Source organism: Babylonia areolata, chromosome 10 (genome assembly GCF_041734735.1).
Source record: "Babylonia areolata isolate BAREFJ2019XMU chromosome 10, ASM4173473v1, whole genome shotgun sequence".
Classification (NCBI taxonomy): Eukaryota; Metazoa; Mollusca; class Gastropoda; order Neogastropoda; family Buccinidae; genus Babylonia; species Babylonia areolata.
The window spans coordinates 2382110-2398065 of record NC_134885.1 but is presented as its reverse complement, the minus strand read 5'-3'; the positions used below and the strand labels follow the sequence as shown (position 1 = coordinate 2398065).

At 43.2% G+C, this 15956-nt stretch overlaps 1 protein-coding gene across 7 annotated transcripts in view; it reads left to right on the top strand.

The window, feature by feature from the left end:
- Positions 1–15956, top strand: part of LOC143286706 (tetratricopeptide repeat protein 17-like) — an 88258-nt gene that overhangs the window by 33736 nt on the left and 38566 nt on the right. For 2 of the 7 annotated variants that reach the window (XM_076594388.1, XM_076594383.1), the window contains 4 exons: positions 823–873; positions 5556–5624; positions 6742–6839; positions 10750–10851. In XM_076594388.1, the coding sequence (XP_076450503.1) occupies positions 823–873; positions 5556–5624; positions 6742–6839; positions 10750–10851 (320 nt within the window). The remainder of the gene's footprint in view (positions 1–822; positions 874–5555; positions 5625–6741; positions 6840–10749; positions 10852–15956) is intronic. The other 5 variants (XM_076594387.1, XM_076594389.1, XM_076594384.1 and 2 more) reach the window with 4 other exon arrangements.

Here is a 15956-nt window from a genome sequence, read left to right as displayed (position 1 = left end):
TCAGTTGGGCAAGGGTACTTCGAAGGCATATGTTGGTCATGTTTTCAAGCTGAAGTTGGATGTATCGTCTTGATGGTTTGATTTGTTTACGTTGCATCTGGTTGTGTATAGTTTTCATCATTACATTTCTTTCTGAGTTGTAGCTGGATATTTCATTTTGACTGGTGGATTTGAAATTGTAGCTGGATGTGTTGTTTTTGATTGGTTTCATGTTGTAGCTGGGTGTGTTGTTTTTGATTGGTTTCATGTTGTAGATGGATGTGTTGTTTTTGATTGGTTTCATGTTGTAGCTGGATATGTTGTTTTTGATTGGTTTCATGTTGTAGATGGATGTGTTGTTTTTGGTTGGTTTCATGTTGTAGCTGGATGTGTTGTTTTTGATTGGTTTCATGTTGTAGCTGGATGTGTTGTTTTTGATTGGTTTCATGTTGTAGCTGGATGTGTTGTTTTTGATTGGTTTCATGTTGTAGATGGATGTGTTGTTTTTGGTTGGTTTCATGTTGTAGCTGGATGTGTTGTTTTTGATGGGTTTCATGTTGTAGATGGATGTATTGTTTGAACTGGGTGATTTTATTTTAAAGCAGTAATTGCATGTCTTTCCTTTTCTTTACATTTTTTGCACAGATATGCACACGTGCTCCTGTAAATGTGAGCTTTGTGTCTGAAGCATTAACAAGCGTGCACTAAGACGTGTGATCTCACATTTAATCTGTGTGCCTATGGCAGCTTTCAGCACGCTGTGTGTCTGACACTGACATGTTGTTTGTCTGACGTTGACGTTGACGTTGCCGTGCGTTCACTTCCACTGGGGTGGGGATGCAGACAGCGAGAGAGAGCTGCATAGGGTGTACTGGATTGGCTTGAACCAGGACGGTATCTGACCCTCTCCCTTTGCTGCTGCCCGTTTCTTTTTGTACCTTTCACCTGCCCCAGGCGTTTGATGTGTACCGGGGGTGCTTAACCCTTTTGGCCCTGAAGGCTTTGCTTACTCAGTCTGTTGACTGATGTATAGCTTGACTTGCACATCGCACCACACATGTTGTCACCCCAGCCCTAGTAACTGTCAGTCGTCGATCAGGAAGGAACACTGACAATTTCACATTACAAAGTGCACCACACATGTTGTCACCCCAGCCCCAGTAACTGTCAGTCGTCGATCAGGAAGGAACACTGACAATTTCACATTACAAAGTGCACCACACATGTTGTCACCCCAGGCCCAGTAACTGTCAGTCGTCGATCAGGAAGGAACACTGACAATTTCACATTACAAAGTGCACCACACATGTTGTCACCCCAGGCCCAGTAACTGTCAGTCGTCGATCAGGAAGGAACACTGACAATTTCACATTACAAAGTGCACCACACATGTTGTCACCACAGCCCCAGTAACTGTCAGTCATTGATCAGGAAGGAACACTGACAATTTCACATTACAAAGTGCACCACACATGTTGTCACCCCAGCCCTAGTAACTGTCAGTCATTGATCAGGAAGGAACACTGACAATTTCACATTACAAAGTGCACCACACATGTTGTCACCACAGCCCCAGTAACTGTCAGTCATTGATCAGGAAGGAACACTGACAATTTCACATTACAAAGTGCACCACACATGTTGTCACGACAGCCCTAGTAACTGTCAGTCATTGATCAGGAAGCAACACTGACAATTTCACATGACAAAGTGCACCACACATGTTGTCACCCCAGCCCTAGTAACTGTCAGTCATTGATCAGGAAGGAACACTGACAGTTTTAAAGTACTCATTATGAAAAAAAAAAAAAAAAAAGAATTATTATGAAGCAAATGAGACTAATAAAACAAGACAAACATCTGTCACAGCTGAAAAATATGAGGATTCTTTAATAAAAATAAAAAAAAAGAAAAAAAAAAGAAAAGAAAAAGAAGGAAATGTAGGAAGTGCTATAATTGTTAAACAAAGAATAAAGGCAGCCATGTGCATTGTGGTAGCAGTTCTGTTGAGAAATTCATGTCAAGTTATAGCATCATTTACCTTACATGGTATTGTTAAGAGATTCATGTGAAGTTTTAAGTACCATGTACCTGGCATGCTATTGTTTATGTCAGGTTTTACCATCAGTTACCTGCCACAGTATTGTTGAGAGATTCAAATTTGGTGTCATGTTGACCACTTTTTGGCATTGTTAGAGATCCAAGTAGCTTTCAGCTTTGTGGTTTTGCCTTTTTTTTTTTTGCAGTGCTGAGTGAAAAGAAGGATGTTTACAACTCTTTCAGTTGTCTGTACACCTTATATAGATCACTGAGAGATGTGGGGCAGTCAAAGAAGAACTAGGCTTCTACCTCTGCCCCATAAATTTTTGCCTGTGAATTTGGTTGGAAGTGGAAAAAATTGCAGTGAATATATTGCCAGCAGTTAATTTTGGGTGAGCTCTGCCACTAGCTTTTATTTATTTTATTTCACGCAAACATTTGTATCACATCAGTATTTCTACACTAAAAGACAATTACAAAAAAAACAAAAAGAAAAAAAAACCCACAACAGAAACGAAACAAAAACATTTCTACACTTAATTGTCAGCAGTTGGTCACTCACATCAATTACATCAGGATATCCTATTTCCCTTCCTCTCTCATTTTTTTTCCTTTTTTAACCCAGGCTATCATTCCAGGATTCTTTTTTTTTCTGTTCATTTTTTTTTTAGTCCATGGTCCTCGGTTCTTGAGCCCTGTGTGGTGTGGCCTGTGGCTTGTGGTCACTATCCCTCCAGCAGTGTATCAGTGGGGAATGTAATTCTCCTCCTTAACCCTTTCCATACTGCACTTTTTCTCACAGTTTTCACCACAGATGGCCCATTTGTAAGGGTTAATTGTTTGGGGTTTTTTTAATCATGAAAAAAAGGTTATTCCAAGTATGGTATTGAAGTTTGCAAAAACTGGTTAAATTAACCACACTTGCTTTTGTTGTTGGTAAAGTATAACGCGCGTGCGTGCGCACGCACACACACACACACACACACACACACACACACACACACTTTGTAAAACAGAAAACAAGGACCCAGGTTTGATAGGTCTGAGCTGCTGATGGGAATAACAGGAGGCAGGCCAGGCGACAGGGATAATAGTCACTGTGCCCCTTGGAGGCTGTGTTTTGATGACCTGTATTGTGGCACTGGTTTGTGGTGACCGTTCCCTTTTCATTTCAAACACGTTTTGTTGTTGGTTATGCGCTGATTACCCTTCCCCCCCTCCCTCATCCTGCTTATCCTATCCCTCCCCCTCCCATCCATTTTCCCCCACACCCTCCCACCCTTTCCTCCCTACACCCCCCCACCCAGTTTTCTTGCTCCTTTTGGTTGCTTTAATACAGCTGGGCTTTGTTTAGTGATTATCAATCATGCATGGGTATCCTGTTTGTGGGAACATCAAAATATGCTTTGGTGCTGGGGTTGTTGGGTTTTTTTTTTTTTTTTTTAATTTTTATTTTTTATAATTATTTTTTTGGTGTCATATACTGTACCATGTCAAACTGATGCAAACTAGGCCTATTGGTTTGCTCCTTTAAATTATCATTCGTGTCTATTCTTTGCATTATTTCTTAGTAGTTATTTATTCACTTGCTCCGTCATTTATGGTGTTGTTGAAAAATACATGTACTGTTTGACAGGTGTGTTTGAAAAAAAAGAAAAAAAGAGTTTACTTTTGTGTAGTGGGTTGTATTTCTTTGTGAAGGAAGAGTGTAGAATTCCTTGTTCATACTGTCCTTGAATCTGTGTCAGTGTAGGATTCCTTGTTCATACTGTCATTGAATCAGTGTCAGTGGAGGATTCCTTGTTCATACTGTCATTGAATCTGTGTCAGTGGAGAATTCCTTGTTCATACTGTCATTGAATCTGTGTCAGTGTAGAATTCCTTGTTCATACTGTCATTGAATCTGTGTCAGTGTAGAATTCCTTGTTCATACTGTCATTGAATCTGTGTCAGTGTAGAATTCCTTGTTCATACTGTCATTGAATCTGTGTCAGTGGAGGATTCCTTGTTCATACTGTCATTGAATCAGTGTCAGTGTAGAATTCCTTGTTCATACTGTCATTGAATCTGTGTCAGTGGAGGATTCCTTGTTCATACTGTCATTGAATCTGTGTCAGTGTAGAATTCCTTGTTCATACTGTCATTGAATCTGTGTCAGTGGAGGATTCCTTGTTCATACTGTCATTGAATCAGTGTCAGTGGAGGATTCCTTGTTCATACGGTCATTGAATCAGTGTCAGTGGAGGATTCCTTGTTCATACTGTCTTTGAATCACAGTGTCAGTGTAGAATTCCTTGTTCATGCTGTCATTGAATCACAGTGTCAGTGGATGATTGCTTGTTCATACTGTCATTGAATCACAGTGTCAGTGTAGAATTCCTTCTTCATACTGTCATTGAATCTGTGTCAGTGGAGAATTCCTTGTTCATAATGTCATTGAACCACAGTGTCAGTGTAGAATTCCTTGTTCATGCTGTCATTGAATCACAGTGTCAGTGGATGATTCCTTGTTCATACTGTCATTGAATCACAGTGTCAGTGTAGAATTCCTTGTTCATACTGTCATTGAATCAGTGTCAGTGGAGGATTCCTTGTTCATACTGTCATTGAATCTGTGTCAGTGGAGAATTCCTTGTTCATACTGTCATTGAATCACAGTGTCAGTGGAGAAATCATTGTTCATGCTGTCATTGAATCTGTGTCAGTGTAGAATTCCTTGTTCATACTGTCATTGAATCTGTGTCAGTGTAGAATTCCTTGTTCATACTGTCATTGAATCTGTGTCAGTGTAGAATTCCTTGTTCATACTGTCATTGAATCTGTGTCAGTGGAGGATTCCTTGTTTATACTGTCATTGAATCTGTGTCAGTGGAGGATTCCTTGTTCATACTGTCATTGAATCAGTGTCAGTGGAAGATTCCTTGTTCATACTGTCATTAAATCACAGTGTCAGTGGAGAAATCATTGTTCATGCTGTCATTGAATCACAGTGTCAGTGGAGAAATCATTGTTCATACTGTCATTGAATCACAGTGTGGGTGTAATATTGAAGAAAGTTCTGAGCAAATCTGCCAGACATAGACGGAGCTGAAGTTGCCATCGACACTTGGTGGGGCTTTTTCCCGCATCATCTGTGACCAGGTTTATTAGCTAGGCAGCCAGACTGTTTTCAGGGGAGAGTTGGGGCATGAGGGTGGGGGTGGGGGGTGGCTTCATGCTTGGTTATATGTGTTTTGATAAAGCACAGAATTCAGACAGGTGCAGGGTACCTTTGAGATGCATGTTTGATCCACTGTGTGCGTGAAGGGGGGTATAAGACATTGGCAAGTTGTGCTTATTGTTTGTTGACCAGCAGTATTGCCTACATTTTTAATTGGCTCAGTGTGTGTGTGCGTGCATGTGTGTGTGTGTGCATATGGGTGGTGTGTGTGTGTGTGTGTGTGTGTGTCCACAAATGTTTGTTGACCAGCAGCACTGCCTGCATTTGAAATGGCTCACTGTGTGTGTGTGTGTGTGTGTGTGTGTGTTGTCACCAGCAGGTAACAACCAGCAGCAGTGTGGTCAGAAGGGCCAACAGTTCTCTGCCGACCAGGAGGAGCTGCTCTGTGAGTACACACTGCACACACACTAACACACACACACACACAGACTCACACACATACACACAGACTCACATACACACAGACACACACACACACAAACACACACATTACACAGACACACACACACACACATACACACACACACACACACACACACACACACACACACACACATACACATACACATTCGCATGCACGCACGCGCACGCACACACTCACACCACAGCAAGCATGCATGCATGCATGTACACACACAACACGGCTCTGTGAGTACACGCAGCACTGTCAGTATGTGTTCACAGAATACACGGTTACACAAACACACACACACACACACACACACACACACACACACACACACACACAACACAACACAGCTCTGTGAGTACACTACAGCACATCTGCAAGGCAGCAGCATAACCCAACACGCTTAGTCAGGCATATATCTTTGTGTACCTATCAGAGTGGATTCCTTCCTCAGAATTTTGTTAGAGGACAACACCCTCTTTGCCATGGGCTCCTTTTCAGTGCGCCAAGTGCGTGCTGCAAACCGGACCTTGGTTTGTTATTGTCTCTTCCGGATGACTACATATTCAGATTTATTTTCCAGTCTGTGTTTGCTGCAGTCAGGACCTCGGTTTATTGTCTCATCTGAGTGACCAGACGTTCAGTTTTATTTTCCAGTCAAACTTTGGAGAAAGGGGGATAGCGGGATTCAAACCCACACCCTCACGGACTCACTGTGTCGGCAAACGAGCGTCTGACCCATTCTGCCACCTTCCTCTTGCCCTAGACACATTCATTTCATTTTGCCCATCGCTCCTGGTGGAGCATAGGCCATCGACGACCCCTCGCCATCGCACTCTGTTCTGGGCTGTTTTGGCCATTCCAGTCCAGTTGGTCCCTTGCTGCTTCAGCTCTGCCTCGGTATCTCGCCTCCAGCTGTTGCGAGGCCGGCCTCTCTTCCTCTTTTCCTGCGGGTTCCAGGTCAGGGCTTGGTGTGTGATGCTGGACGCTGGCTTCCTGAGGGCACAGCCAGTATGAATTTATAGCCTCGGGTTGCTGTACTAGGCTGTGGGACCTTTAACCTTTGACCTGTTTTTTTTTTTGCGGTGTGCAGTCAACAGCGACTTCACAGGCAAGCTGGACGAAGTGGCGGAGTACTATGAGCGCAAAGGGCTGTGCCACGGGGAGGAGTGCAGTCAGCTGCGAGTGCAGGTGAGCTTCCGTCGTCGTCATCACACCTGTCTGCACCTCTTCCTTTTCCTCTTCTGTGGCCCTTCTCACACATCTGCCACCTCTTTTTGAGGGGGGAGTGGGGGGGGGGTTATTGCTTGGGCAGCTTTTTTTTTTTTTTTTTTGCTTTATTTTCCCCCTGACAGCACTAGTAAATAGTTTTGAAATAAGCCAAAACACCTTGTTTTGATTTTTTTTTTTTTTTTTTTTTTTTGGTGCTTTTCTTTTCTTTTCTTTTTCACTGGTGGGTTTGAATATAAGTTGCTACTGACCAAGTGACTGGATCAGAAAAGGTTTGTGTGGTTGACCATGTGATGTGGAACAGATAAAGCCGATCTGATCTGAAGAGTCTTGGGAGCGCATCGGCCTTGACAGGGCTTTTACATCAGACAGGTCACAACGTGTGAAAACAGTCGACCAGGCTCAATGTCAGCAGCTTGGATGAGAAGTAGGTCAGGGTCAGACAGCAGGAAGGTCAGGTCAAGGTCAGAGTCCTAGAGACTACATGAGAGTGCCCCCTCGACAGTGCGTAGAAGGTGATGTTAGTCACAGCACCTAGCCCAGAGAAATTACACTGTTCAGAGCTGTTCTTCATCCTGTCTTAACTCTCTCCATACGAACGGCGAAAGAGAAGACGTTAACAGCATTTCACCCCAATTACCACCATCAAAATATTGCAAGTGGAAGGCTCTCATACTGAAGAGGTGAAAGTTGACAAAGAATACCACAATTCTGACGACGGAAGCTAAAGGTTGGGTCATTCAGACACCCACTGGACATCCGAGGGGTCTGTGTAGAGGAGAAGAGAGGACTGGCCGTACTGAGTGAGTTAAAACTGATCTTGACAATGTATTTATGTGGGATTTGTTTGTGTGTGTGTGTGTGTGTGTGTGTGTGCATCTGGATGTTTTTGCTGCAGTGGTCACTCACTTTTGTAGGTTGATGTTTTTCTTTAGTTGATGAAGCATTTAATTGATTAGAGACTTGCTCTTGGCACTCTTAGACTTTAGAGTGAATGGGGGTTTTCCTGGCCAGGGTGTTTGACTTTTCCTTTTTTTCTGTGTGTATTGTTTTGCCAATTAGTTACTTTGCATTGATCCACATCACTGCAGTTTGTGATTCTGTGTTGCTGGAGAGCAGTCACATGCATATTTTTGCTGGCACTAACAAGTATGTGTGAATGTTCTAGTATATACATGCACAACACACACACACACACACACACACACACACACACACACACACACACACACACAAACACACATGCAGAAACACATTAATGCATATGCATTCATGTTCTGGTACAAGCACAAGCACATACAGACATATAGGAACACACACACACACACACACACACACACACACACACACACACACACATTTGCTCATTTGGAGCATGCACATAGAAAAGTGTGGATTTGTTTGACTTTGTCTTTTTACAACACGTTTTGGCTTTTAGTTGTGTGTCCTCCGTTCCTTATTTCATATCTGTCTCTGATCTTTCTTTGAACAGTTGTGTTGAAAAGCCTGTGTTGGGACTGTTGGAACTTAAAAGACTGTTCTCCTTTCTTTTTTTTCTTTTTGGAATCTTTGGGCGGTTGCTTTTTTTTTCATCTTTTTTTTTTTTTTTAAAGATTTTTCTAATCAAGAAAGGAGTGTTTTTCACAAACAGTTCCTGTCAAGTGTTCCTGTTGACAGTGTGTGTGTGTGTGATGGGCTCATTGTTGGGGTGACAGAACAGGTTTCCTTTGAGTACATGTGTCACATGGAATGTTGGGGGACAAAGCTTAAGTCCTTTTCCATTTAGAGTACGTATGTCCCGTGAAATTGGGAGACAGAGTTTACGTCCTCTTCCTTTTAGAGTACATGTGTCACATGGAGTGTTAGGGGACAAAGCTTAAGTCCTTCTTTTCCATTTAGAGTACGTATGTCACGTGAAATTGGGAGACAGTTTACGTCCCCTTCCTTTTAGAGTACATGTGTCACATGGAGTGTTAGGGGACAAAGCTTAAGTCCTTCTTTTCCATTTAGAGTACGTATGTCATGTGAAATTGGGAGACAGTTTACGTCCCCTTCCTTTTAGAGTACATGTGTCACATGGAGTGTTAGGGGACAAAGCTTAAGTCCTTCTTTTCCATTTAGAGTACGTATGTCATGTGGAATGTTGGGGGACAAAGCTTAAGTCCTCCTTTCCATTTAGAGTACATATGTCACATGGAACGTTGGGGGACAAAGCTAAAGTCCTCCTTTTAGAGTACGTATGTCAAATTGAATGTTGGAAAGAGAATTCTGAAGTCCTTGCAGAGCAGACATATGACACAGAGTGTTGCGATGACAGAAATGAAATCTTTGTTGAAGAGTACACATGTCAAGTAAATTGTTTGGATGATGGGCTGAAAATCATCTGTACAACAAGCACAGATGTGTAATTAATTGTTTGGATGAAAGAACCAAAGTTGTCCTTTTAGAGTATAGCGGTTTGGATGGAGTGTTGGGATGGAAGAACCAGTTGTCCTTTTAGAATTACTGTGGTTTGGATGGAGTGTTGGGATGGAAGAACCAAAGTCATCCTTTTAGAGTACAGTGGTTTGGATGGAGTGTTGGGATGGAAGACCCAAAGTGGTCCTTTTAGAGTACAGTGGTTTGGATGGAGTGTTGGGATGGAAGAACCAAAGTCGTCCTTTTAGAGTACAGTGGTTTGGATGGAGTGTTGGGATGGAAGAACCAAAGTCATCCTTTTAGAGTACAGTGGTTTGGATGGAGTGTTGGGATAAAAGAACCAAAGTGGTCCTTTTAGAGTACAGTGGTTTGGATGGAGTGTTGGGATAAAAGAACCAAAGTCATCCTTTTAGAGTACAGTGGTTTGGATGGAGTGTTGGGATGGAAGAACCAAAGTCGTCCTTTTTAGAGTACAGTGGTTTGGATGGAGTGTTGGGATAAAAGAACCAAAGTCGTCCTTTTAGAGTACAGTGGTTTGGATGGAGTGTTGGGATGGAAGAACCAAAGTGGTCCATGACAGTCACAGAACATTGTGACAGGCCATTGTCCATGGTGTGTCCTGTACATATGTCATGCTGTGGATGATTTGTTTTAGGCCAGTCTGTGATTCAGACGTAGCTGAGTGAAACTTGTTTTTGCAGAATAGATTATTTCAGGATAGTGAATTACTTACTAAATGTATGAAAAATGAACAGGCAGAGTGCTGTAGAAGACTGCCACACAGTGGAAGCTGCCTACCTAACTGTGTCATAAACTGTGCTGACAAAGATTGGAAAGATGTTGTTGCAGAGCCGTGTCTGACTGTGTAAAGGATGTACAATGTCAGAGTACAGGGCCGTGTAAAGTTGCTACAAATCTGCAGTAGACCATCTGTTTGTATGACAGCAGCTGAGAGATCTATGTGACAGTGCAGGTGTGTGTGTTTGACAGCAGATCAAACTAAGCTGGGATATGTCTGTGATGATGCAGGTGTGTGTGTGTGTGTGTGTGTGTGTGTGACAGTAGTTCAAACGATTGTGGAGATGCAGGTGACGATGTGTGTGTGTGTTTGTGTGTGTGTGTGTGTGTGTGTGTGTGTGTATGACAATAGTTCAAACAATTGTGGGAGATGGGGTGATGATGATGTTGATGATGATGATGATGATGTGTGTGTGTGTGTGTGTGTGTGTGTGTGTGTGTATGACAGTAGTTAAAACAATTGTGGGAGATGGGGTGATGATGATGATGATGTGTGTGTGTGTGTGTGTGTGTGTGTGTGTGACAGTAGTTCAAACAATTGTGGGAGATGCAGGTGATGATGATGTGTGTGTGTGTGTGTGTGTGTGTGTATGACAGTAGTTCAAACTGTACTGGGAGATGTGGGTGACTATGTAGGTGTGTGAAACGTGTGCAGTGTCTGCTGCCAATGAAGACCCATTCAGGGCTGGTGGCTCACGTCATCACCCCGCCTAAACTCTTCGTTCGCCCCGTGGCGCTTCACGCCGCGCAGTGTGTGGTAGGCTGGGCCCCTGACTCCCCTGTTGTCCTGCTTGCTGTGTCCGTGTACGCTGAATGGTGTGTCCCTTTATGCTGAATGGTGAACTGTCGATGTCCCATTTCGCTGAATGGTCAATGTCCTTTATGCGAATGGTGTGTCTCTTGAAGCTGAATGGTGTGTGGCCCAGGCTGCTCCCCTCCCCTTCCCGTCTCCCCAATCCTCTCTGTGGTCAAACAGCCAGTGGACGGTGTCCACCTGGCTTTGTTGTGCTCCTGTGCTGGTTGTGACAGTGTGTGTTAGTCCAGCAAGCAGCAGCTGCAGCAGCAGTAACGTTGCTGGCATGGTCTTGTTGCTGTGTAGTTGACTGTCAGTATGGCATGTCTGTGTGGCCGTGACTGTAACTGCTTGACAGTGGGTGTGGAAGGCTGTGAGCTGTGGGCTGGACCCTGGCCAGGAGTGTACTTCCTAGACTGCTGCACTTCCCTGTTAGCTGTAATGTGTATCCCTCTGGTATTCAGTCCTCTGGACTGTTAGCTGTAATGTGTATCCCTCTGGTATTCAGTCCTCTGGACAGCAGAATCAGTGACAGCTGCAGTACATTATCTGGGAGTGCCATCCATGTAAAAAAAAAGAAATGGTTTCCCGTGTGTGAACAGTGTGAGGGACTTGTCAGGTGATGTGATGCCTTGGCGCTCATTAACAGGATGAAGAGGAAACACACTGGACTTGGTTCCCCCTCCACAGCTGCAGCACATAGTGTAGGATTCCTGCTGCACAGTGTGGCGGGAACCTGTGTTGTGCTTTTGTTTGGGTAGTGCTGTAGCTGTGTTACCTGTAGGACCTGCATGAGGTGTGCCAGTGTTCCACAGTGTCTCAGAAACACCCTTGCTTTCTGACTGTTTTTTTTTCTGTGAGTGGTGGTCCTCTTTGTCCTCTGCACGTCTGCTTTCTTAGTCCACTGCAGGAGCAGTGTTGTTTTCATTTGTGTGCTGTTTGATGTATCGTCATGCTGCTGTTGGTATCTTGCATGCGTTGGATTATTCAAACACTAATTCTAAAAGTTGATTTCCTCTGTGGACTGTTGAGTGGAAGGGAACCTTGTACAAGTGTTTTGACTCGTGTGTAGGTGGTATGGAGGGGTGGTGTGTGTGTGTGTGAGAGAGAGAGGGAGGATGTGCGTGTATGCACAGGTGAATTGTGATGAAAGAAAAAGCTAAGTCAGCAAAAGCCCACACCTGATGTGTATGGTCTGACTCACAGTTGACTTTGTGTACAAAAAGGCTTTGGTCAGTTTTTGACTTGTAGGAAGCAGATTGAGTATTGTTGTTTTCTGACCGCCATCTGTGAACCTTATCTTTCTATCTGGGATCATGGGCTGGCAGGTAGGAGTGGGTTTTTACATGTGTGTCACCATTTTTCACCCTCCTTCAAGTCAGCCATGCTCGTGTTCTGGGGAATGTGCATGATTGGTATGTTCATGTTTTCATAACCCCACAAAATGCTAATATAGACAATGGAATTTTTGCAGCGCATATTTGATCTCCTGCATGTGTACGCACATGATGGATTAAAGCACATACATTGATCTGGGAGAGGAGAAAATCTCATTTCCACCCTCAGTTCAGCAGGCGTCAGTCGTGGGATAGAACTCTCCAACCCAGGTGTTCTGGGATTGGAACTCCAAAGCTCTGACGTTTTAGCCACTGTGCCTGCCCTCTGTGAGTGTGAAGGGGCTGCGGAGTGGAAGCAAACAGAAGTGGGGTTGTCTGCTATGGGCAGTGTGTGTGACAGGACATTGAATCCTCTGAAGTGGGACAGGTGCCTGTTGCTGTGTGTGCTGTTGGATCAGTAACAGAGCTCTGTCTTTTGACACAGCCCCTGGCCTCACTTGTTGCCTCACTTGTTTTTATCTTGGAGGATTATTCTGGTCAGGCGGACTTGTTGACACAGTCACAACTTGACACAGACCTTTGTAGTGGTTCTGTGTGTCAGGATGCAGACATGGGAGCTACATAAAAAAAAAAATTTTTAAATAAAAAATGTATTTATATATATACATGCTGTGGCAGACTATTGACGAAGTGGGTTCCCTCCAAAGTTTGATACTGGTGGACATTGCCCTGTGTGTTTTATGAGACTCCGTTGTTTTGTGAATTGTTTTCAGCAGTTTTGTTTTACGTACACACATACATGCATGCATGCACACACACACACGCATGCCACACCACAATCAAATGATCACAGCAGGCTCATCTAGTGATGCCCAGCGTTAGGGTGTTGTGATCGGATTCACGTGTAGCAGTGTTGGTACTACTGGCATGGCAGCATGCCTGCCACTCAGTCCCTCTGCCACTTTGACGCCTGGCACTACAGATATCGCAAGAGTGCAGGGCCTGTTTGTCTACTAACTATGTTTGCTCTGTGTAAATGCACATACACAGGGTGTTGGTGTGTTTGTGTGTGTGTGTAATGTGTTTTTAGGTGCTTTAATTAAGCGTTTGTGATTGCATGAAAGATGTCTTTTCGTTCTGTTGAAAGCTTAAACACAACCTGCAAAGCATGTGCCTGTAACAGTAAGGTATCACGTGGTTTGGCTATATTGTCTACCAATTTCGTCTTAGAGTTAGGAGCTCAGTTGGTGAAAGAGCGTGATGTGTGTGGGTGACTTGCGAAGATGCAGCGATGTGGGCATCAGATGGGCCATGAGAAGAGGATGCACGTGTCCCGGGTCCAGTGCAAGAAGGCGCCGCCCTTCCCCTAGTTGTGGACGCTTGTCAGTGAAGTCTGTCCAAGGTTTTGTTCACCGTCACTGCTCTCTCTCTTTTGGGTTCCGCCCTGTTTTTTTTTGTTCCCTGGCCGTTTCTGTTTGGCGTTTCACTGGACTTGTGTTGTGAGCTGTTGTCTTTCTTTGGTTGTACACTGCGTACTGTTGTCCTTTTTCTTTCTTTCTTTTTTTTTTTGAGTTGCATTGCTTCAGTTTTGTTCTCTTTTTGTTGTCATTTAAAAAGTAGGGGTGGGGGTGGGGGGTGAATGAGGAGTAGGGGGAAACTTCGTAGAAGGAGGGTAGAATCTAAGCCGAAAATTTTGAAATGAATATTTAAGTACAGTTAAAGAAAATTACTTCATGGACTTTGTAAATAGGATGTTATTTATTTTAAAAAGATAAACAACTGATAATGAAGGTGGAAAGTAAAAGAAACAAAATGAAAAATACTACTTAAACAGGATGTCTACAGTCATCAGTATGTGTGATGGGACATAAAAGTCCTCCTCCAACCTTCTTTTTAGTTTTATTTTAGTTCTGGTTTTTCTTCCTTTTGTTAAAAAGTGTTGTCGTTTTTGTTTGTTTTTTTTATAATATGCATGGTTGTCAGTGAAGTTTAAAACTTTCTGTCTTTCTTTACTTTTATCTTGAAGTGAGTTTGTGTGTGTATGAACAGTTTTAGTCTGCCATTTAGTTGGCCATACACCAATTTCAGGGGTATATATGCTGGACATGTTTAGATAACCCAGTGGGTTATGGGATGTTCAGTGTGTGTGTTTGTGTGTGTGTGTGTGTGTGTGTTTGCTCAGCTTTGGCACTGTAGGGGTGAAGGCACCAGCTGGTCTTGCTGCACTGGGAGATTGGAGAAGTCTCCATCCTGAATTAACCAACGAGGGGTTGCCGATAGCAGACTGGAATCCAGGACGCTCAGATTGAAAACCCAGCGCTCTGGTCTAACCTGTGGACAGTTGCAGTCTGTCCAGCTGTGAACTGTCAGTTGGTGTTGCTTTCTAGGAGTGACGTCAAACAGTTAGGAGGTACAGGGACTGATCAGAATGTCTTCACACTGCACAGAGAATGATACAATGCAATGCAATGCAGTTCAGTACAATACAGTACAATACAATACAAGACAAATGCCCCCAGTAACAGAGTATGACTGCATTCATGGTGGGGGTAAAAATGGTCATACATATAAAAAGCCCACTCTAGTATACAAGTGAATGTGAGAGTTGCAGCCCATGAACAGAGAAGAAGGACAATGCAATACAATACAATACTGTACAAAACAAGAGTGTAGAGTTCAGGCAGTCAGGCAGTGGAGAACTGTACTATACCACCAAGACTCAAGTGCGACAGAGTGAGAGAATAAGACACAAGAACAGCACAGTTCTTTGTGCCGGAACAGTTGGAATCTGGCTGCAAAAGAACCATTGTTGATCCTGCCTGGGCTCAACATCTGGCAGTGTTTATGCTTGGAAAGGAGATCATCAGTTCTGAAAAGGTTTAAAGTTTCTTGAAGTCTTGTTGAAAAAGTTTGGAATTGTACTGAAGGGGGAGAGGACGTGTGGGTCGCACTATCCTTTGTACCATCTTTCCTTTTTGTTTGGCATCCTTTGTTGTTCAGTACCAAGATAGGTAGATAGATAGATAGATTTTTGTATCCAGGTTAGATGCTTTCGTTCTAGTGGTGAATGTGTGTGCGCACTGATGGTGAATTAAAGCCTAAACAAATTCATTGTTGCATGATGAAGTCGTTGCATGCTTCCAGAAAGTTGGTGACCCCACAGTACAAACCACTGGGTTCTTGCATCCATCCTTATACATTTCATGTTGTTTGATAGAAAAGTTTGTGACAAAGCTAGCATCGTATTTGTATGCTTCTAATTGCTGGGTGTAGCCATGTAATTTTATGGTCAGTTTGTCTCCTGTAATTTTTGTAATGTGCTGAGAACTGGTGGTGTATATCCTATCGGGTGTTTTATCTTTGAGGATTATAAATTTAGATTCTGGAAAATAATTGCAATGATTATGTGAAATGTGCATGCTGTTACAGACATGTAATAGATGGACAGAACAATGGTCTGCCACATGTTCATTGTACAAAAGACTTTACAGGTGTAGTGATTTGTACATCCGGTATATTTCATTACCTATGAATCGTTCACTTTGGTGCAGAGATTGGCAGGAAGTGCAGACTTATGGAGGAGTAGCAGTATTGTATTGTGTGACATTGTATTGTGTTGTATTGTGTGGCATTGTATTGTACTGTATTGTATTGTACTATTGTTACTCTTTGTCAGAACAGATTTCTGTATGTTGCTCTTCCTTCAGGACAGTGCATTGCTACACTGCAGAG